This window comes from Pagrus pagrus, assembly GCF_965226575.1.
Source record: "Pagrus pagrus genome assembly, chromosome: 1".
Taxonomy (NCBI): domain Eukaryota; kingdom Metazoa; phylum Chordata; class Actinopteri; order Spariformes; family Sparidae; genus Pagrus; species Pagrus pagrus.
Window position 1 is genome coordinate 17247910 of NC_140185.1, and position 23950 is coordinate 17271859.

The 23950-nt window shown below is 40.8% G+C and overlaps 1 protein-coding gene and 1 long non-coding RNA gene across 3 annotated transcripts in view; one reads left to right on the forward strand and one right to left on the reverse strand.

Annotated features, from left to right (window-relative positions):
* Positions 1-19150, reverse strand: part of LOC311258669 (protein TANC1-like) — a 40705-nt gene extending 21555 nt beyond the window's left edge. Inside the window, exons 1-9 of the mRNA XM_084355165.1 lie at positions 19063-19150; positions 18734-18838; positions 17146-17355; positions 14618-14710; positions 12951-13081; positions 8584-8884; positions 7236-7517; positions 582-698; positions 125-415 (exon numbers count right to left, since the gene is read on the reverse strand). Coding sequence (XP_084211291.1) covers positions 125-415; positions 582-698; positions 7236-7517; positions 8584-8884; positions 12951-13081; positions 14618-14710; positions 17146-17355; positions 18734-18809 — 1501 coding nt within the window. The 5' untranslated portion in view covers positions 18810-18838; positions 19063-19150. The remainder of the gene's footprint in view (positions 1-124; positions 416-581; positions 699-7235; positions 7518-8583; positions 8885-12950; positions 13082-14617; positions 14711-17145; positions 17356-18733; positions 18839-19062) is intronic.
* Positions 19151-21334: 2184 nt separating this feature from the next.
* LOC311271038 lies at positions 21335-23733 on the forward strand. Of its 2 annotated transcripts, none has more exons than XR_014624334.1 (4): positions 21335-21461; positions 22455-22651; positions 22973-23068; positions 23482-23733. It is a non-coding gene; the product is annotated as an uncharacterized lncRNA (long non-coding RNA). The 2 variants fall into 2 exon arrangements; XR_014624335.1 differs by having other exon boundaries at positions 21348-21461; positions 22458-22651.
* The last annotated feature ends 217 nt before the right edge of the window (positions 23734-23950 follow it).

Sequence of the window (23950 nt, forward strand, 5' to 3'; positions counted from 1 at the left end):
TCCAGTATCTTGCAAGACTCTGGCTTCACTGGAGCACATGTATAAATTCGAGCGTTCTCCTTTAATGCTTTGCGATGCAAACAAAAACAAATTACAGCGCTGTGAGTACAGAGAGGAGTCTTACATTTAGGGGAGGAGCTGGGGCTGTGAGGGATGCTGGGACCTCCCTGTGCCGTGCGCATGCCGTGACAGCTGAGCGTCACCAGCCGCCAGATGATGGCAGTCTTGCCTGAGCCTGCGTTCCCCACGATGACAGCGCCCCGTCCCTCACAGCTGCTCGTTTTTCTCAGGACCTCATCCAGACGCGTGAAGAGCCAATCCCGTCCGACGAAAGGTGTGTCCGCGGTGATGCCGGGGACTTCAAACAGCAGTGGTTTTAGCATGATGTCGGCTTGTTTGAATGGCACCAACCTCCCTAGATGAAGTGAGAGGATGGAGTTAAATCTATATGAGAATGGTTGACTTTATGTAATTTAAGCAGTGACTTTGGGGGAGTGCATACATGGTCCACACAGGTTAGCAGCTGTGCCAAGCTATATTTACACACTACATTTCACCCCCGAGGTTAAGCCACAAAATACCTTTGGAGTCATCATTTGTGCGTCCAGCTGTGTTGTGTTTACGGACGGAGCTCCTGTGTCCAGCAGCCCTTTGGTTGTCCAGATAACTCAAATCCTCCAGCCGAGTAGAGCTGGTTGCTGCAAAGAGAGAGCGGGTGGGGAATGGAGTGAGGGTGTGAGAGAGATGCAGGAATTGTGCAAAGATACACATGTATACCACACAAGTGTCAAATTCATTGCTCGAGTCAAATTATTGTTACCATGGCGACGCGAGACATAAACAGTTGTTGCTCTCAATGATAAATGCTCAGTGCCCTTGAGGAGGGAAGAGAGAGCAAGAAGAAAGGAAAACAACTCCTCTCGCGTTGTGTAATCTCAAGTTAACACCGGTCTGAAATGACCACATGTTTCATACCGTCTCACACATCAGGACACCAAATCGGTGATAATAACTGGAAACTCATCGGCGGCAGTAATGCAAGAATGCATCGACTGTCAATAACAGGATTAGAAACATTCTTCGAAATGACTACATACGCCAAATAAAAGCGAGCATGATAAATAAAATAAAGAACATGTCGTACAGAAGGGAAAGAAACAAAAAGAAAGAGTTGTTTACTCCTACATTCGCCTATCCATCCACCCACTCAGACTACAAAGATTACAGGTCAGCCTGGCTTACTTTCTGCAGTTTTCAAGACATTTATTAGAGTCTTTAGTGCGGGCTGTTGTAAAAAAGAAAGAAAAGGGCTTCATGCAATCAGCTGGTTCTTAAATTTGATCCCTGCAACAATTAATATTATATCATTACGCAGCAAAACACAGTGACGTAAAAGTAGAAAGTGCTGCACACTTAAATACAATCCAATACAGTCTAAATACACTTACAACAACACTGTCATCGTCATTTTTGAGGCTGTAGTTTCTGCTGGTTATTGTATTTGATTGCACTGAGCTGTAAAGTGTTTGTATATAATGTGGACTAAATATTTTTCAATATCTTTTAGACAATGCATATTGTAGATAAGATATTATGAAGATATTTTGATATATTGCAGATAAGTAATACAGTATATCAGTATAAGTAATAGTTTAAAAACAGTCCATTTAACACATAACAAGTGAAGTAGTCTGAAAACTGAGCTGAGCATTTTAAATAAGGCTGAATTTGCTTCAGGGCTGTTTGATTAAATTGCACTTTCATCAGTTTTTTGTTTTGTTGTTGTTGTTGTTTTGCCAGTTTTGCCTCTATTTAATCGCTGCCAGGATTCACCTAGGGGACATAACAAAGATGGATATATTTCAAACCCTAAAAACTAACGTATGTGTCTTTTACAAGCACACTTCCTCACATTAAGGCTCCAAAAGTAAAATGTCATTCTTGGTCAGAGGCTCATCTGTCCTTGCAGCAGTTGGCAAGAGAAAAGGTCAAGAACCACTGTCCTGGTCTGGTCTCAGACTGTTCCTAGTTCCCTTTCTCTCTGTTGATGAAGGGGAATCTAATCCGAGTGGTTTATGAATCCAGGCATGGCAGAGTAGCAGCCAACTAGATTACAGTCACTGCAATCGGAAGTATCTATTGGGACCTCTGGGGTCGTGATGATATTGGTTTTCTCTTATTTATATTATTGGGTTGTGTATCAGGAAGGATGCATCTACACTGTTGTGAATAGTATTAACATAAACAGTATTACTGCTAAAAAAAAGAAAAGGCTCAAGCTGCCTGGAAAAATGTGTCTGACAGGAAAACTATTGTTTTTTTAACAGTTTGTTTTCAATGACAAGTGACAGACCGGTCCATTTCATTCATTTATTTCTGTAATATATATATATATATATATATAAAATCCTCTGTAAAATCTGAAAATCTGGCATTACTTTTGCCTCTAATCCCTCAGAGTGGGATATAAAAAGGGGCTGTGTCACGTTGCACTCATATACTGTATAAAATACTGTAGACAGACCAGTCAAACAGGCACAGGAAAGTGCAGCCACTAGACAGATGATGAGCTCACGTAAATAATCATGTACAGCACATGTTAAATGCAGTCATTGGTAATCTCAGAGCATCTGAGGGAGCTGCACTACATCTCTGAGCTGTTATGGGCTTAAAGCTTTAAAGCAGCAATTAAGGTCACAGCCTGAAGATGCTGGCCAGTGATGTCCGTAAGCACCCTCCATCATGAGACAATCTCTGAATGCAATGCATTGCAGACGTAAGCATTTGTGCTCTTTTACTCGATGTATCATGTTAACTACATGTGTAACACAGGTCTATTACCCCCTCCTCTTTATCTAAAACAAGAAGACAGACACACTGAACATCCTTTTGCAACACCAGTACAAAGAGTCCCACCACCACCACCTGTTCAGCACTTGAGCAAATCACATCATATTCTGATACATCGAGCATCCCTGCATGTGTCCATCAATCCTGCAACACCCAGAGTGTGGGTGAAAGCCACTGAGGCCGTCTTATAATCTACAGGGCTGTAAAGAGCACATGCGGATAAAGAGGCTCTCCCTTCGTTCAAAACGAGTCAAAGTGTGAACCCCAATTATGATAAAAAATAAAATCAATCTGGGAATGATAAACAAGAAATCCCTTTCAACAGGAAGAAAGGGGCTTTAAAGATGGGGAACATGAAGGATATTGCCATAATTGTCGAGCAAGAGCTGAAGTGAAGAACTGAGGATTTGAAAGAACATCCACAGTGAGAGGATGAAGAACAGTCTGTAGCAGAACAGTGTGAAGGAGGTGTGGAGTGGGATGAGAAAGACTGCTGACTAAAGACAGCCGGGCCAAATGGCTGAGTGGACCAAGGATTCAGTGAAAGAGTTAAATCACATTTTCAGTCGCCTTGACACCAGGACAGCTCATCCCTCCACCCCTGACAAGACCGGCCTGATGGGACCCTGTTCACCACCACCCATTCCAAGCGCACTGCTTACCTTTATGTTCCCGGGACATAAAGGACAGTGTGGTTGATTATCCTACAACCCCTGTTGATCCGTCATTGGTTTAAAGGTCAACTCCGCAGCACTGGAACCAAGCTCCCAGCATCCCTGATAACATCCGCCACAGAACACTTCAATCATGAGCAGCCCACCTAGTGCCTATTCACCCATACAGGAACAGTACGGCATTTGGTGAAATTTAGGGTTAGATGAGAAGATTGATACCATTCATACATCTGTTTGACAAGTATATGGCAACATCCTTATACAAGACTGGAAACAGGGGGGAAGAGCTAGCCTGGTTATGTCCAAAGGAAAATGAAGCTGCTTATCTTTTGTTGTGCCGGTAAAGAATATTTTTCAGTGTCACCCATGAAAAATGTGTCAATATCTGTACTCACAATGAAGAAAAATCCTCACTGGGTAGCTGAATGAAGCTTATTCACAAATGTTCTGTTAATATTTCACTACCTCTTGTGATAAAAACCATGAATCTGAATATCAATTCTGAGGTAGCTCTGGGAATAATTTTCTAAAAAATAATAATAATAGCAACTTCTGATCAACCTTTGTCAATTTCAGGCTTAAACTAGAATGACACACAGTAAAGCACATATGTCCACCAAGGCCCAACAGTCTCCTTTATATCAAGCCTATTCAAATATACTATACATTAAAAAAACATATTTAAATTTAGATTTCTTTGGATCTGTACGAACTGTACTTACTCATAGATACCACCCATCTGAATACGCCTGTTTTTCTTTTGTTTTTTTTGTTGTTGTTTTGTTTAAGCAAGATCCATGCATTATTCCTAGTAAAATGTACAAAAAAATGCCCTATCTCACAATGTTAAAGAAAGTGAGAAAACAACTTCTGGATCTGACCCTTTATCCAGAACCACACCAAAAGTTATTACGATCTATTCTGGGCTGAGACCCATCCATCATCCAAGATTTGTGGAAATCCATTCAATAGTTTTTGTGTAATCCTACTAACAAACCAACCAACTAAATAAATGGACACAGGCAAAAACATAGCCTCCTTAGGGGAAGAAAAACATAAGAGTGGTATCAATGCTCTCATCTAACTCTTTACTCTAAGCGTATTTCCTAAAATGCATAACATTTCCTTTAACTTGAATTTGAAGATGCTCCCTCCACTGTGGAAAACCTCTTGCATTGTCTCATTATTAAAAATGGGACACTCCAGTGCTCTTAGAGGCCAGTGGCACTGAAACGTCTCATAGTAAAAACCTTTAACAGGCTGCTACTGAATCATCTTAAGGCTCCTAGTGTAAGACTCCTTGGTCTCTCGCTGATTAACACCAGGAAAACAAAGTGAAAGCACGAACAACACTAAACATCATGTTTGTAGCTGATGCAGCTACTGCGCAGCTTCTGCCTCTGACTTGTTCACAAAGGAGAAGGCGCTCTTTCTGCTGACAGCCATCATACTGCACAATGCTTCCTGCCAAAATGGCCCCAATATCATCCCACTAGGGGGGTGATGAAGCAGGTAACTTGTACTGATTCTTTAAACTGTCTCTGACTACGTTTTGTATTCCTGTGATTGTGACAATCAGCATTTATCTCAGGGAACGTAAAGAACATGAGCTACTCCCATGCACTCAATAAATTGCGATTATAAAGATGTTAATGAGCACAGACAGTGAGGAACAAGCACATTGCACATGCAGTGACTAATTGCTATATTAAACCCGAACATATGCAATTCTACATTTATTAATATATATGGACTATGCGCAGATTGTAATCTACATATTCTGAGTTCATTTGTTTGCTCTTGATGTTGTGCTGCTGTTAATGTTGCTGTTTTGCATACATGATGCATTGTTCATAATACATTTTCATTAAACATATTATATCATACATTTTCTATAGTGTTTGCTTGATATTAAAAAATACTGGAGCAAATTCTTCACTACATCCTGACAATTTTGCTGCTATAACAACTACTTTTTCCATCTGTGAATAATTAAAGTTTAATTTTATCTCCTAATGTGCATCATAATGTGTATTTATGGCCTCACTCTATGGTCTAATGTAGAGTAAATTTCTAGCGGCTACAGTACTCTGTGGCTTGTTCATCTTTATTCTGAATTTCATCAAGAGTGCCTAAATGAAAGCACCAGCTGACAGAAGAAACTGGCAGGCGTTACTGTGAATCCACTCCTAAGGGAATCTCTTCTTTTGCTCCCACCACAAATGAACTGACATCTAAGGAAAGAAAAAGAGGCGAGTGCACCAGCAAAGATCGTGACTAGAGAGGGAGGGGGGTATTTTTATGACAACTGGAGGCCTCCCAGGACATTTAACTGGTACTGCTCACAGTGTGTATCCAGCCTCAGTGGTAAGTAGAGCACCAGCACATGGTGCAACGAAGTTTGGTTCTGCATCACGGAGATCTTGCAAATTATGCTCTCCTCTGCATCGGATGAATAGCTGGAAAATGGCGAGTCAACAATCAATCCAATCAGTTTGTCATTCAGTCAATATTTATCAGTCTGTTAATAAATCACTCAGGTCACAGCTGTCACATTTATTCCTTCATTAACCCTCTTCATCTCCGAAATAATGGAGGCTTTAGCAGCTCACTCAATAGCTCACTAATTAAAACATTAAGTCTCGTTTGTTTAATACGTACAAAAACGGAAGTGTGCAAATGACACAGTGGTTTTATGGGGAGGGGTTCGAGTGGGACTATTTCCTGGCTGGGAGCAGTGACTTCCTAGAATTGAACTTGTAAATAAATTAGCTTTAGAGGTGCTTGTAGGTCGAGTTTGTTCCCTTCGGACCGAGCCAGGCTAGCTGTTTCAAGTCTGTATGCTGAGTTTAGCTATTGCTGGCTCCAGTCTCATATTGAATTGACAGAAATGAGAAACTCTTGGAAAGAAAGTGAAGTGTCTTACCCCAAAACTATCTAACTATGAAGCAAGGAATCTCTGTCTGTCTGTCTGTTGCTCACATATCTTGAGAACCATTTATCCAATCTACTTCTCACTTGACAGGTTTGTTGCTGAGGACCCACAGAAGTGCAGTGTCAAATTTGTTTGGATTTGGACATGCGACATGTTGAATATTAGTAAATCTTGAATAAACAGCAGTGGGGGCGTGGCTTCAGCACTCTGGCTTCATGGCTCTGCAGACTGATGCTAAGAGCACACATATTTACTCTCACGTGAGCTCAAGAGGAAGCGGACGTAAACAAAATAGAGATAAGCATGTTGCAACAACTTGTTGTAGTAAGGTGTTGCGGTGAGAAAAAAACATAAGCAGAAGGTTAAACGAGCCTGGATGAGTGGGGAGATGCGATCAACACAGATTTTCTATTCTTCAGTAAGAACTGGAGGTGAGATGTTTGGTGAGAAGTTTCTGTCAAAAGTAGTATGCTAGCTAACACGCTCCTCAAGGGCTAGAATGTTTATCATTGCCTGGCAACACCCTTAGCTGCTCCAGGATGCCTCCCTCATCAGTTGTTGCGATTCAGTTCGGAAAGTATCGATGAGATCATCCAGATTCTAAATGGTGAATATCAATATTATATTAAAAGGGCAGTTCAGGAGGCTTAAGACTGGATCTGTAAACCCCGCACATTACCAGATAATCTGTGCCGAACAGCGTGTTTTGAACGGTCACCGCACTACTTCTTGTAATCACAAAACAATAGGTGACCGCATGAGAAAAGTCAACGTACCTGCCACAGAATTTGGCCGGGGCATCACGAGGGAGGAAAGGCTGTGTAGGTGGTGCTGTGGGAGTGGTCTTTTCGGTGCTGGAGGAGTCCTGGGCTCCATGATCTCAGTCCTAGGTAAGGCCTCATCTGGTTGGGCGGTCAGATTGTCCCTGGTTGGCCCAGGATGGCGGTCCTTGCTTGCGTGGCCCATTATACCAGCACCGCCCCCCAGGCCTTCATCCTTCGTCAGAACCTCACTGGAGGCGCTTCGCTCCTCATTCTCAGAGGAACTGGTGATGGTTGCTGAGCCGAATCAAGAAAATATGGGTTAGGGAAGACAGCCAAGAACAGAACATATGGCATGCATAACTTGGTTGTATTTTCTTTAGAGCCTGACTGATACTTGAGTTTTGGGGCCAACGCCAATACAAAAAATTCTGATGTTGATAAATCGCCAATATTCTCAAACACACAGAATAAATGAATAAATGCAGACTTTAATGTGTTAACGATACATATTTAATGAAGGCAGGATATTTTACAGTTTAACACTAAACTTTATGGTCCAAAATGACATAACTGCACTGAAACAGTAAAGTTCACTGGGAATTTAATAATGAGAAATGAGAAGTGTCTTTTTCTATATTAAAAAAGATTTCATATCGGCACATATCTATAACACAACAACGATATATCTGTGAAAGGCCAATATCAGCCAAAAGATTTATCTGACTAAAAGCCCAAAATTTAGCATTACCTTCAACTTCAAGAAATCACATTACCTCAATGAATAATAAAATACTGTTTTATCAGCTGCACACTCAAACCTCCTCAATCATCTTGTTTTACTGTACTTGATGTGCCCTTTGCACTTTTGTATGTAACTATAAATACAAACTCTATTTATGGGAGAAAAAAAGTGTCCTATTTTAGGAGAATCAGACCCATAAGCAACAAAGACAGCAGTGTCCCAGTTTTGACAGGAGGGAGCTGAAGCCTTGAGGCTGAAGTGGCACAGGCTACACAGACAAACTAGCTGTGGGGTAGGGGTCCGCACTTGACTTACAACTTGAGTGATGTGGCATCTAACTTCCTATCACCACTAAGGAAGGTGTGGCATTTTAATGACATCAGCCAGATTTGGGATTGCAGATAATGTAAGTGGTTCCACATTGAGTTAAATAGGCCATTGCTGTTTTTATAGCTCACTTTTTTTTTTTCTTCTTTACTTCCACTGATGCATGGCTCGGCTTTTGTGCTGGACATGCTTCGCCTAGTGTGAAAACCAATCAGAGCCCATACAATGTGGATAGACATAATTTGAAAAACCGGCCAGGATGTCGAACAAATACACAGCAGCAACTCTCACCTATGATTCCACTATCCTTGCTCTCCAGGGTGGAGGTCGGGCTTTGAGAGGGAGGCACAGGGCTGCTCCCAGTGAAGGGTCCAGGAGTGTGACAAGGAGCAGGGCTGGGTATGGGGCTGGAGAGGGTTCCACTGGGGCTGGTGCTGGAGCTGCAGAGCGGTGAAGGTAAGGCTAAGGGCTGCGGCAAAGTCTGGCCTCCAGCACTGGTGCTCAGGGTGGAGGAGGGGCTCTCTGAACAGGGGGAGGCAGTGCTGCAGGTCAGAGTGGAGCTGGGACTCCCCCCCTGAGCGGAGGTGTCACACTGAGAAAGGGAGAGCAGAAAGAGGGTGAGACGTGACCAAGAAGTTTAAGTGTTAGAAAAATAAAGGGATGGTTCACCCCTAAATCAAAAAGACATATTTTTCCTGCTACCTGTAGTGCTACTTGACGATCTAGATGGTTTTGATGTTAGTTGCAGTGTTTTGAGGCATCATCTGTAGAGATTTCTGCTTTCTCCCGAATATAAATGAGCAAGATGGCATTCGGCTTGTGGTGCTCAAAGTGGCAAAAAAATGATTCAAAAGGCAATGCAGGCACTCCAGAAAACAAAATATCAAGAAACGAGGAAGGTTATATTAAAAACCCTTTATTGTTGTGGCTAAATCATGAAAAGGGCAACATGTTTCGAACATTAAGTCTTCATCAGGGCTCCAAACAAACAACACCCCACCTATATGGTGACTACAGCCAATAGGAGGCATGCACATGACCCAGATAATGACATACCAGGTGAAACAAAAAGTTACTGAAGCAGTCAAATAACAAGAGATGAAATGACACACATGTAAAAAATGTTTACATGCTTACAACATACAGAAAAGACACTCATATGCATAATATAATACTCCAAAAGGCTGTAAAAAGGGGGAAAAGTGATGTTCAGAGTGGCAAAGAAAATAGATTTGAAACACTCAGCAGCAATGTCTCTTTCCAGATATCATGACCCCATTACTCAAGGTAATCCACAGACGTTGCTGTGAGCAGTTTCATGTGGGAACTATTGTCTTTCTACCAAACTACACCTGCCAACCGAATCATCGCACAAAAGGAAGCATCGATCGACTCATGGATGAGAGGCTCATGCTCATGACAGTGCGGTATGTAAACTTTAATGGCGTCCTCCTCGGCATGAGACTTCTAACATCAAGGTCTATGGATTATTCTGAGTAACCGGTTCACTAATCTTTTTAGAAAGGGACATTCCTGTTGAGTCTTTCAAATGTATTTTTTGGTGTTTTGAGCACCACATGCCAAGTGCAGTCTAGTTGAGTTATATTCGAGGGAAGGCAGACATCTCTACCTCCAAAACTCAGCAACTCACACTATAACCTAGGTGAATAAATAGTCCTACAGGTAATTTTCATTTTGGGTGAACTGTCCCTTTGAGACATACACACAGACTCAACCTGATCAACTCTGCACCAGGAGAACAGGGAGAGAACGGGCAGAAACACACCCAAAGCGATACTATTCTATTTGAAAAATGTAGTAAATTAACAGCGTCAGTTGTCACCCCGCTTAGCACTACTCCACTCTGCATGACAGTGTTTGCCTTCACGCACACTTTTCTGTGTGTTTGTGACTGAGCGTGTTTGTGTGCACACAGATGGGAAATGAAATGATAATTCCAGTTATTTCCGCCCTGGCTGTCATTTTCCAACTTTTTCATAATGACAGCTGGCTGTGTTCAAAAGTAAATCACTCGCTATAGACATTTACTGCAAAAGTCACTGTACACACATTCTTCTGTTCCACACAGGCCTGATTTCACAGAGACGGAAATGAAATATGAACCTTTTTCACAGTTGCCAGGGTGTATTTTAAGTATGAAAAATCAAATGAACACACAAGCAGCATCAGACTGCCTGAATGAGGATACAGAGACTCATGAAATGGGAAATCTGACATTAGATGAAGGCACCGTTACAGTGTGTGTTACTGTGTTAAGTTGCTTTTTGGAGTTAGCACTGTGTGTGTGTGTGTTTCGGATAGCAATGTGCAGCAACTGCATGTGAAGCTCTACATCAAAGCAAAATACAAATTGATTTTGAACACAGTAAGTCATCACGATGGAAAAACAACTACACAAATAAGAGCCAGGATGGAAAAAGCTGAGAGGGTTTTTCAATCTGTTATCAGAGCTCCATCTCACATCTATTGATGCAGAGCCTTCTAGGTCCATGTTTTAAGAGTAAAGTATATATACACCTGGTGTATAGATATTAGCAAGTACATCTACACAATATATCGCAACATAATTTTGTAGCTGTGCAAAAAAACATACTTTTATGAAGCCTTTATATAATAACAGAGAGAGAAACATATGCTGTTTTTATTTCAGTGTATACCCATGTCTCTTAAATGCACCACGCACCCAAATCAAAATAATTCAAACAAAAAATGTAGTTGAATGATGATGGCGTGAAATAGCGTTTGATCACGGGAGTTCATTTACATGCACAGCCACAAGTTTGCCAGTAGGTAAGGGGTCAGTAGCCATTAATGACAGCTATACATACTTTTAATGTAAAAAGGGTTTCAGTGCTGCAATGTGTGATTTAAAGAACTCTTTTTTTGCACTCAGTTCCCCAAAGAACCTTGAACAGCAGGAAAAGGTTCTTAAGCATAAATGGTTCTTGGTGTATAAATTGTCCGATATGAAGACTTTTTTTAGAGATTATAATGTCAAAAGAAAGTTCTTGGGTTAGGGCCTGTGTCCACATTGCTTTTTTTTCTGAGCGCCAGATTCACTTTTGCACACCTTAAGGTCGTCAGGTGCGTAGGAAAGACACTGTCCACTTCACTTGCAATTAAGTTTATTGACAACATTTTGAAAACGTATATTGTTGTTATCTCAGATAACCTGAGGAAGGTCTAAGTACCGAATATTCTTTTTCCAGAGATTATAATGTCAAAAGAAAGTTCTTGGGTTAGGGCCTGTGTCCACATTGCTTTTTTTTCTGAGCGCCAGATTTTTTTTTTATTGTTCCCAATGAGGAGCGAGCGTCTGCTGCAGCAGGCGACCGCCCTTTTTGTGCTGCCGCTCCGAGCACTTCCAGTTAAAAATCTCAACTTTTCAAAAAGGGTGCTGGTGAGGTCACCACCACTCATTTTCTTTTTCCTGGCCTGGATGCACCCACATCCTCCTTGCTCTGATGTCCCGATGTCAAATAAAAAACAAACAGACAGTGTCGATCATATACCGGCGGTTGGCAAGATATTGTTGTCATAGAGACAAGATGCACGTGCACCGTTTTTTCTCTCGGCACACAAATGCTTCATCTCAACGCTCTTGAGCGCACAGCCAGCACTTTTCTGCCCAAAAAGAAACACTATGTGGACACGGGCCCTTTATTTATAATTAATAATTTCCGAGCAAGTTTACTGTCTTAGTGTTCTGGTGTCATTTGAGACAATAAAGTCAATTAAAAATATCCTGCCTCTGGTACATCTTTGTTACAAGTGTTTGATAACCACATTTTAAATGATCATTGTAATAATATATGTGTATATCAGCCAATATATCAATATCAGGATGTTTAACGTCCTATCATCAGTATTGGCATTGACCCAAAAATAAAGGCTCTAGTATTTATTACACATTCATTTCACAACATCAAGAGATTTGTGTAAATAAATGCACATTTTCTAAGAATAACAGGTAGTATTTATTTTGTATTCCTGATCCTTGTAGTTTGATCACGTGCATTTCAGGTCTCCTCATTACTGATGCAATATTTCTGCAACGCAGAGACTGTAGGGAGACGAGGCAGCAGAGTTGAAACAGCTCACTGTTATTCCCTTTATACCAGAGCCTCATCTATCTTAGCCAGGACAACCCACATTCCTCATATGAGAGTCGCTATCTCTGTGAAACTGACTGAATCTGGAGCTCAGGTGGTGGAATGAGGCTGAGAAAATGGGCCATGGCTGAGCAACACAAAGGCATAGAGATGGAGAGACGTAAGCGCATACAATAACCCTCATACAGGTTAAACTAATAGGGCACCGAGTACAGAAAAGGAGCCCTGCGGAGGCATAGCAACACCAGTTTATAATGTTTCGGATACATATTGATCCATTTCTCCAAGGGGGACTTGAGTGCTCGTAGCGCACACAGTATTTAACACAGTATTTCCTTGGACACAACTTCATTTTCAGAACACAATCAACTAATCTTTAGTAGGTGATGTTTAAATGTTTGAAAAGGAAACTAAGATCCCGATGGCAATGTGAGGGCTGAAGACAGAAGGTCGTTTCATAAACCATCCATCATCTTTTTATATGACATGACAGCAAAGGGCCACTAAATCAATATGCTGCCCTACCTTCTTTTCCCTCCTGTCCTCCATAGGGGAGCTAGCAGTGCCGGGTGTTACTTCTCCCAATAAGAAGCATAGTCTGGTCATCAGTTCCTGGGTAGAAAGGGAGGAGCCCGGCTGGGGCTCCACGTGGAGATCTGGAAGACACGCACATTTAGGACACACACCTTAACAAGCAAACAGAAACACGGCTAGCCAGATGATACCGTCATCTAACTGACGCTCTCGTTTCAGCTCAGCTCGCTCAGAAGGTTCCCACCCAACAGCATCGCCAGTGGACTGAGAGAAATGTCTGCATCCACAGGTCAGCACAGCTCCAGCTGCCCTGATTACGAATTCACAGACAGTGGCTTTCCAGTCCCTGGTTGAGGCAGCAGCGAGAGGTTGTGTGAGGTTGTGAGTTTGCCTGTGCACACGCCTGCCAGGTGCTCCCGGTTAAGAGACGGGTTGTGAATTTCAATGAGCTCGGTGTCGACTCCGGAGCAGAAAGAAGGAGTGCCTTGGCTCTGCCTTCGTTGTTGCTCCAGGAGAGATTGGCTGACACAGGCCATGTGCTGCATTCATTTATCACTGTTTAAGGCTCCCTGGTGCTTTGACCTCCAACCCCGGCTCCTCCACGCTCACCTCTGCAGAGCAAGGCTGTAGCATCTCTGTGCTTTAACCAGCTGAGCAATACATTTCTCCATTCTCACGCCTCACCTATGTACTGTTATCAGCTGAGTAACATGCATATTGAGTAGGCATATTAACAGGATGACAGGACATCATGGATTACAGGAACAGCTCACTCCTCCTCACAAACATCTTTGCGTTCAGACATCACATTCATTTTCGCACTCCCTCCACTGCTTCTTTCTCATTCCGTCTTGCTGGATCACGCTCTCCTTTGAAAGGTACTGCATCACATAGCTCTCACATTCAATTGTGTGAGAACATAAGCCTAGCCTTGAGAGGATCAAGGTCAATTTTGAGAGCCGAGCCTGGCAACTTTTGTTCCACACAGCGCCCCAGTGATAGTCTTTGTCAATACTCTTTTCACTTCACAGCTTGTAGAGCTGCTGAAGACTTGGGTAAGGAAGGGTGGATGTGTGTTTGAGAGAGAGGGGGGGAGGGAAAACTTTGCATTTTGTCAGCAGACCACTGAGATCCAATCTGGAGCAACATGAGGACAAACTGAATGTCCAGTACTATTCATCAAACCACCTAGCAGTTGCCATTGGAAACGGGAAGCTGAGAGGTGCCTGGCAACCGGGATGGAAGATGCTTCATAAAATGTGTTTAGCCTAAGGGTAGCCCTCTGGTCACAAACACAATGAGAGCTGGCTGAGATGAGGGTATTTACACCATTACTGCTTTAATCTAACTATAACTATACAAGCAGCATGCAGATAAGTCAGGACAGAGACTCAGGAGAAACTGTGATAAAACAAATCCGCTCTGAATAATACACTGAGGATTACACACACATCACACACACATCTGAAAGCAAAAACTTACTGTCAAGCCTTTTAGCTGTAATTTAAACACAACCACACACTGACTTTCTCCAATATCTCATCCTTCATTCTCCTCTCATCACCTCCACCCCGATTCATTCTCACTCAGCTTCCCTGATCAATACCTGGATAAACAGACATGATGCTAAACACACGCCAACACGCTCCCGTTCTCACCTCTGTAGTCTGCCTTGCCACGGCACGAGGCAAAGACAGGAGGTTCTCGCACACTGGAAGAGCCATCCACATACTCCAGCCTCCTTACCCGTCCTTTGGCCACAGCATAGAGGGAGAAAGGGAGAGGGAGGGTGAGCAGGCAGGGTGGGTGGGAGGGAGGGATTGAGGGAGGAGATAAGGATGGATATGAAAGAAAGTGAGAGAGAGAGAGAGAGAGAGAGAGAGAGAGAGAGAGAGAGAGAGAGAGAGAGAGATTAAGCCTCCCCAGATGAGATCTGTGGTGCAGAATTTGAATTGTGTCCCAGGAGTATAAAGCAGTATGTACAGAGTGCAAGCCACGCATGCAAACAGTACAATATTCACTGTACCGTGGGTGTTTATCTATAATATATTAACATTGCTAATGTGTGTGTGTTTGTGTGTGCGTGTGTGTGTGTGTGAGATGGCAGGGACAGCGGTGCACTCATATTGATGTGTGTGGGTGTGTCTCAATTTATGCAACAACATCTGAGGGTTCTTGGAAGCACAGATTCTTTAGGATTGGAGATCATTTCACAGGGACGAGATGTTTGCGAACACTCAGATGTACTGAATTTTTACACTCAAGGTTATTCGGTGTTTGAGTCATGAGTGTGGATAGACTCAGAAACAGTCTAACATGCAGCTTGATATCTGATTTTGCATGACTACTGAAAATATAAGACACCATGACAGTGTATATTTTTACTTGCTGTAAATTTCCTCGTCATGTTCGTTCTGTGTACTGGGGGGGAAAGACGAGGCAGTGCTGCATGCGATGAAATGTAAGAGCACATTTTCTGAATGGCTGGACTTGCTGCAGGACACTGCCACCTAGTGCTTCCTTTAAAAGGAGGCCTCCCCCAGGTAAACATGGAGTTTGTTTTCTTTCCATACAACAATTATTTACTTTACATGATTACAGAACTTAAAGTATTACACTTTTTGTTTAAGAAAATATAGAACATTTTACAATAACTCACATTTCCTTAAAATGCATGTTCAACTTTGTTTTTGTTTATTTGTCACAAAACTTATTAAAACAGCAGATAACATCTTCATCGTGTGAATTTTATTGTTTCAACTAGTAATGTGCGCATAGACATGGCAAAAATGTGCCAGTTTGATTAAGTTATAAAATATTCAAGAAGCAGTATGTACACTGTAGAACATGCTAAATTTGACCCATTTTCTAATAAAAGATGCTATAAAATCCATTCAGAAAAGACATTTTTAAAGTCCCCTCCACTCAAAGTTGTGTTTTGCTTACAGTCATATATATTACCTTTAACCGTCACTGTGTAGGATGATGTATGTGCAGATTGTGACATCAGAAGGCAGTTTTTTCACACTCATCTCCTCACGGGGAAGTCCCTCCGTACTCATCTTTAATCTGACTTTAACAAGTGTAATCATTGCACATTTACATGAACACTGCACAGGTATATGCACACAGATCAATCTATTGTATTAAGCATTTCTGTTCTTTTTTATCTTATTTATTTGAGTATATTTTTTTTTTTTTATTAGATTTTTCTCTTAGTAAATTACTTCCTCGCGCTGCTACGTTTTTCTGTGTTTGCACACTGTTTGTTCCCTTGTGCTGGTGTGTGAAATTAATTTCTCCTTCAGGGGCTCAATAAAGGTACGTCTTATCTTATCTTGTCTTATCTTAACATTAACAAGTATGATTTCATGATATCACAACTAGTTTGGAGACAAATCCTCATCCAGTATTCAACTTACCCAAGTGTGACATGTTAATCTGAATACTCCAGAGGACATACACTGAGAATAGACTTTTTTAATGAAGTAGGGGACATTTTCTGTTGATCAGTTAATACTTTTTAAATGAACTATATTTGCATATTTATTCATTGTGGATTTCTTTTAATGATGAAGGATTAGAGTAATTATTTTTTTGCAGACCTGATTCTTTTTTTTTTTTGTCATTCTGAGTTTACTGGACAGTTGATTGTAGAAACCTGACATGAAACATGAGCAATACATGACACACTTGCATCGCTACATCTATTACCTACAATGCATATGACAGCACTTTGCTTTGAGAAACCTGCCAATAAAGATTATTTTAGTACAGATGAGGCACAAAAAAAAAGCTGAAAGCACAAAAACTCGTGAGTGGACCTTGAGCATGATTTTTTATCATGATAAGTTATCTTTGATCATGTCTTTATGGATCTAAACTAATAAAATGTTTCAAAAATGGACCTACCTAATTTGGGTTCCTTGCCTTAAGTTATCTTGTTCAATCATTTACTCTGACAATCTGTCACATGGTTTTGGGCCCGGGGGGGCACAGTCTGTATGCTCTTGTATTTGCTGTCACATGTATGGAACAGCTGAACGCACAGAAGCTCTCTGCTAATCAAGGCAAACCCATGAAAGCGTTCTGCTATTTTTGCATCTATTCCCTGATGCACAGCTTCTCGTCACTCTCTGCTTCACGTAATGAGACCATGCTTTGTTTTTATTTCAATTGAACCCACCTGTGAACTTGACGCACGACTGGGAGGGGACTATGTCAGCCTGGCGAGGGAGAAGAGGGGAGGACGGCAAAGAAATGGACACACCCTTGGTCAGTCTCATCAGTTTTACTGGGCTGTCGGTGTAGCCGCTGTCATGGTCTTGGAAGCGCGTGCCGTGTCCGCCGCTGCTCCTCTGCAAGGTGCTGTGGGTGTACACCTCGCCACCTGCACCTGGGAATGATGGGAGTGAGAAGGAAAGATACAGAAGGGAAGGTGTTCAGCTTAAAAAAAACATAATCAGTAGAGTTCAAAAGGCCGAGTTGTTTCAACAGAACAGATTTAACATATCACAGTGAGAGCTGTTTAAAAATATGTGTCACATAAGGCTGCGACAGAGCAAACGTATCTTGTCTTGGAGGCATTTTGCTGAATGAGGTAATGGAAAGTCGGCAATGCCAGAACATCTATTTAAAGGAATGGGATCACACTCAATAAAGAGGCTACACTTATATTTCAATTCAATATCTGAATCATTTTAATGTCCACTCGTATTGCAGCCATTAAGCCTCATCCTGCACCCTCAAATAAACATTATGCATGAGAACTCACAAAGCCAGGTGATTATAGAGACCTTACTGCCACTTATAATGGTCACACCAGATTGCAGTAGTTTCCCCTGTGGTATAATTCAGCCATTCACTTTGCGGTTCCTTAAATGAGTCTGTTTCTGTTGAGCAAAACCAGGATTAAGAGGTCCACCATCTAACATTACAAATTCAAACGATATGTTGTTGAGGGCCATGCATGGAAAGATCATTGCCTTGAAACCTTTCACGATAAGCTCTTGAGGAGAAGTGATATCTCTTTGCTAATGATCAGAGCCACCCTGTAAACATACTATATCACTTTAATGAGACTGACACAGTTCTCTATCATCCTCTCCGTTCTTGCGTCCCAGAGCAGCAAATTATTAAATATTAATGGGCAACATGGTTGCTCTAATACTGAGCTCTACTCATGTTCATCTATCTCCACTGCGCAGTCTGAGATCTCCTCTGTACTGCAGCAAAGTTGTCAAGTTCACCCTGCGAGGAACGCAATCTCCTTTGCTTCATCTGAACAGCAAGATGTTCCAGCTCTGTTCACTTTTCACAATATGACAACCGAACGTGCAGTTTGTGTACAACAGACTAAACACATTCATAATAAGGCTGCAGACTCCTCTCATTTAGTTGTCGCCCACTCATAAATTCTTGTGAAATTCAGTATGTTTTTTAGTAGGTCAGGATGTTTGCCTAACCCACTCTAACTTCTCCTGACACACTTTAAATGCAAGCAGCGGGACACTGTGTGAAGGACAGAACAGGCTGATGAATTAGGCTAATTGAAATGGCTCTACTTAAATCACGGGAGAGGAGAGAACCTGAATATTGCCATCAAATAATGCAAGAGCTAGTGAATATACAGCACTGTGATACAAAAAGAGAAAGCATCCACATGATAAAAACTGGGATAAATCTCTTTAAGATATAAGCCCAAAGGTGCAATATTGGCTCATTACAGTGCTGACATCCCACAGTTTTGTTACACAGGTAGTGTTTCCTCTTACCTTGGTGCCTGTGGCTCTTCTTGTCTCCTCGCTTTCCTCCTCCCTCCTTCTTGTTTCCAAACACTGCTCTGAACATAGCTGGGCTGTTGCTTCACTGTCGACCGCCTGTGGAAGACAAAGCAAAATGTTAATTTGAATTAGGAACACATTATTTCAGGCACCATTAATTCCCCCTGTTAGCTCTTAATTCAGCTGCTGGGTAACCAGAATGAATTGATGTTTTTTGAGAGAATGATTAGTCTTTTTTTTTTAAAATGAGTCATTTCTTTAAATTAAGCATCACACAAAAGGGTAATCACACATAAAAACACGATGGAGCTTGAAGTTACCTGCTCTCAAGTCTCCTTTGATGCCTGCGTGTCGTCACATAAATCCACAGGAAGCTGATGGAGGAGGAACCATTTAAACTCGATGGAGTCCAATTAAGAAGTGCTGCAGCTCCTCAGTCAACTCACGCAGGGCTGGGGGAAGAGTCGGGCGCGCGCCTCGTGCACGCGCGTGTTTGCCATATGCTCCACATTTGATGTGTGCTTAATGATTTCATGTTGATCTTCACCCGTTGTCTTCCCTTAACCTACAAGTGTGGGCTATTTTTCTTTTGAACTTCTTTATTTATATCATCGTGCAACCACAACACCACGAATAACGGGCCTAATTACCTACTAAATAAATAAATAAATAAAAAATCTGTGTTGAACCCGTGTTGACTACTTTACATAACGTTAGCTGAAATTGACTGCAGCATATTTAACCCTCGAGCAACTGAAAATTAAAAAATAAGATTTAAATAAATACTAAATAGTTTATACTTAGTATAAAAAATGTTCCATGTCAGAAAACTTCCATAAAAAATATTATATATTAATATTATTTTCTGGGTTACATATTTCAACCAACACCAGTGCTGACAATTATTAACAAATATTCAGTCGCTTTCAGGATTTGAACCCTTTAAATACTAGTTTGTTTACATGACACCACTGTTTTGTTAAATGACAAAATAAGTTGATTTCAATATTTCTGGAACTTTTTTTGTACTAAATGTAGTCTCCTCTAATTGTTCTTTATTGATTTTATTCTTTTATTTCTATTTTACTATTTATTTATTTGTTTATTTTCTTCTCTCTCTCCTCCTTTTCTGTGATTTTGCCTGTTCTATCAATTGTAATCATTTTACTTGTAATGACTCATATTGACTTTTAGTGTTTTTACATTTTCCTCTTGTTTTAATTCACCTTCGTCTAGACTTCCTTGTGTTTGTTGGGTGTTTATTCTGTAATATTGTCTTCCTGTGTTTCCTGCGTTTGCTTGATTGTCAAAGCACTTTGTAAACTCTGTTTTTACAGGTGCTATATATATATGAGTTTATTATTATTTATTATCAAAGCCCCCTATAGGACACAAAGGAAATAGCATGCAGTTGAAAATATACAGGTAAAATTACCTATCCAGTGAAAAATAGTAAAAATTACAAGAACTCATCCAGGACCACACAATGACAGTCTGATGACATGGGATGCATGATTGTGTGCTGTAATGACAGTGAGATGGGGAAAAATGTTTTAATGGGTTTTAATGGTTCATAATATATCCAACAGTTTTAGCTGTCTGTCTGTAATATACACAGTATATTGTAAACATATTATATGAGCTCTGGTTGAAATGAAAACAAACAAACATCTTTGCCAAAATGTATGCAATATGCATTAATACAGCAAAAAATAATCCAAAAATGAAAGTTGAAAAAAAAAAAAACATAAAATGTGTCATCAGTTGCATGAGGGTTAAAATCCCTGCATGTCATTATGTGTCATTACCTACAAATGATTATTTATATGACCCATTTTATATTTATATTGTAAAAATCCTGATCATTGTCAAATATAAATCCAAGCACATTGTTTTACTGCATTTATACAAGGATATAATGTACATATACTTAATTTAAAGTGACCTGTCACATTAACCTCTGTCAGTATTTATTCCACCACTCTCTGCACTCTGCCTCCAACTATTTTCACCTTTTTTACAAACATCCATTTTATATGTATCCCACATTAAAGTTACATGTTTAGGTTTATATTTGCTTTATTGTCTTTATTTTTTAGATGTATGTCAATTTCTATCTGTCCTCCTGGAAATCATTATCAGAACTGTGTGCAACATTGATATTTATGGAAAAACCTTGAATGTGTACACATGATTGACCATTACAAATGTTCAGATTCTGATTCTCTGTCAAAATATCAGTTAGACCAAGAAGACAACATAGGCCAAATTTAATCGCAACCCAGCCTTATTAAAAATAAATTGAATCTGGATATGAAAATGGTTTCACTTGGGGAAAGGTTTCATCCAGTGCACTTACACTTACAATTAATGTAAATATCTTTGAAGTTTTGCTTTTACTATTTTATTATTACTATTTCTAATTGATGCTCTCTTCTGTAATAAAGCTAATTTCCCTGGTGTGGGACTGAGGACTATTTTATGTCATCTTGAACATAACGAGACATGTCCACCTGTGAACACCAGGGGGCGACAATGTGAAGTTCCCTGTCCGTCCTGAAGGGGGCGGAAATGAGCCAGAACCTATTTAAACGGTTGCTCCTCTCTCAGCGGTCCTTTCAGCAGCTGCGCTCTCAGTGGGAGCGGAGGCTCAGAAAACAATCTCTAACAATGCAAAACAACTGCAGCGGTCCAGTCTTCAACACCGGCGAGCTCTGTTGTAAGTATATAACGTCGCGTACTGTTAAGAGAAAGAAAAGTTAACGGAGCGTTTGAAGTTTTAGTTTAAAATCTCAATCTGTTGACACGTGTTGGTGCCATTTTTTTTTTTTTTTAATCACCGTCTGAATCGGTTTCATAGTTCACTTTCGAGGATACCACAGCAAAGTTAGCTCTCGTAATGATTGAATCGGCGAAGTTAAATTAACGACGACGAAATATGGCCCGGTTCCGAAGGGTTTTTCGGGGAAGGGGAGCACATCTCCAACAGGCATACCAGAGTTAGCATGGCACCGGATATGCCTCATTGCTAGCATGCCCTCATGTAGCCAGCTAACGGTAGTGCTAAGTTGAGTTTTGCAGCGATCATAATATCACGGTTAACTAACATCGACGTGATAGTTGGTGTATTATCTTGATACTAGCCATCTTAAATGGCTTGGATGATTTCACTCCGTGAGCAATGTGTTGCCTTAACTGTCATAGTTTTTTATACTGCTGTAACTGACCTTAATTTAGCCTTGTGAGCCCAAAATACGCATTCACTTCACATAAAACAAGCTTCCGTCAAGGATATATTGACTTGTTTATCATTTCAATACGTGGTTGTATTCAGTGACGTAGCATAGCATGTTAGTAGTATGTCATAATATAAAGGATTGTTTAATCCTGGTCTGAGGACGTGTTTATACCATTTTAATTTCTTTATTCTGTACTCGGGTCTTGCTTGTTAATGAGATCCAGAGCTCAATACGACTTCCTGATTAAATAAAGTATTTATTCACCTATCTGATGGCAGATAAAACACTTGATTTACTGCACAGAGATGCTGAACTGCAATAGTTTGCCCCATAGCTGTGTTTTCTAAATGTAATGTCAGAAATGCAGATTTGGCTTGAGAAACCTTACTTTGAAAGGGCACTGTGTAGTTGCAGCATATAAAACTATCTGCTTCTCTGGCAAATAATGGCTTTTCTCTTGCACTTTTTCCTAGCAGATCAGATGCCATGTGGTGGACACCTGTATGAGCCAGATGGAGGAGGATGATGGCTGTTTACCAGTTCTGACAAAGTCCCACAGATGATGGTGCTGATGTAACGTGACAGTCTGCCATGGCGGTATGATTACTGGAAAAATGTGTCCGAGAAAGGAGAGGACGCCGACCATCTGGATCCAGTGCTGTGTAAAAATGTATGTAAAATGTTTCTGATGTCAGGATGTATACTTGAGTATAATGTTTTACCTTGACCAGTAGCTGCATCTTTGACAGCCTGGGCTCTCTGGTGTGAGATATCCTGGGTTTTACTATTTCAGATGCAATATTAAATGTCCCTGCGCTTTCTGCCCGCCTCTTTTCCGTGGCGTCTCAGATTGAATCGGGGAGGATAAATCCAAAACAATGTCTGAAACTTGTAATTCCAGATAAACATCTGAACTGTGAAACCATTTTTAATTGGTGCATAAATCACATGTGCCATACTGTAAAGTGTAAATGTTTTCTCCATTTTCCAGTCTCAAGGTTTGTTTGGAGAGATGAACCTGGAGAGGATACTGCAGCAGATCTAACTGACACCGTTGAGAAGTTGTGGTCAGAACTTATCTTTAAAGGTGAGCACATGAAATGTCTTTAGTTGTAGTGAACTTGCATCCACTGATAGACCTGGAGCAGGCATTATTGGCTTTTGGGTTTGCATAGAGATGCTAAACTGAGCTTTCCTCGTGCTTTCTGACTGCTAAATTCTATAGCAGCACAGATTGAATTGAGGAATACATGCAAGCTTTCCCAGATCACATTTTTAGTCTGACCTATGGATATTTTTACATCACCCACTAAATTTTGAAGTTTATTTCTGTACTGTGCTAATTTTTGCATGAGTAAATAATGCAGCTTATTAAAGCATGTTTCCATTTACTTGCTGTATCTTAAGATCTGGAGGCTAAAGTGCTTGTTGCAGAATTACTGTTTTTGTGACATTCGAATGCTGTGGTGCGTCCTTAATAGTTTTTTCATTTTCTTGCAGCAAATAAGTGAGACACTGCGAAGGCCTGATGGAGATTTGGACCAGTGGAACATTTTCTCTTCCCCCTGATGCCAAACAAACCTCCTCAAATGTTTGCACTTAGTTTGCCCTATCTGATCACTGGCAACTTTTTAAAAATTTTATCTGCTAGCAGCATTTGTCTGAACAGAATTCATCCAAGTTGTACAGTTATGTTGTACATGTAACATGTCAAACTAATGCTGTTTGTGTTAAATAAACCTTTAAACTCCATCTGATGGATTTTTGTGACTTTATTCTGGATCTTGTTGCATAATGTTAGACCCTTTTAATCAATGCATGGCAGTCTTGCAGTTAACATGAGCAGTTTGAGCAAACTGTACTTTCAGCTACTCTGCCACCATACTTTTAAAATGGAGCCTGACTAAGATGTATTGGCACCATGGATCTATAATATAACCTGGATATGACGACGCCTCTCAGCAGGCAC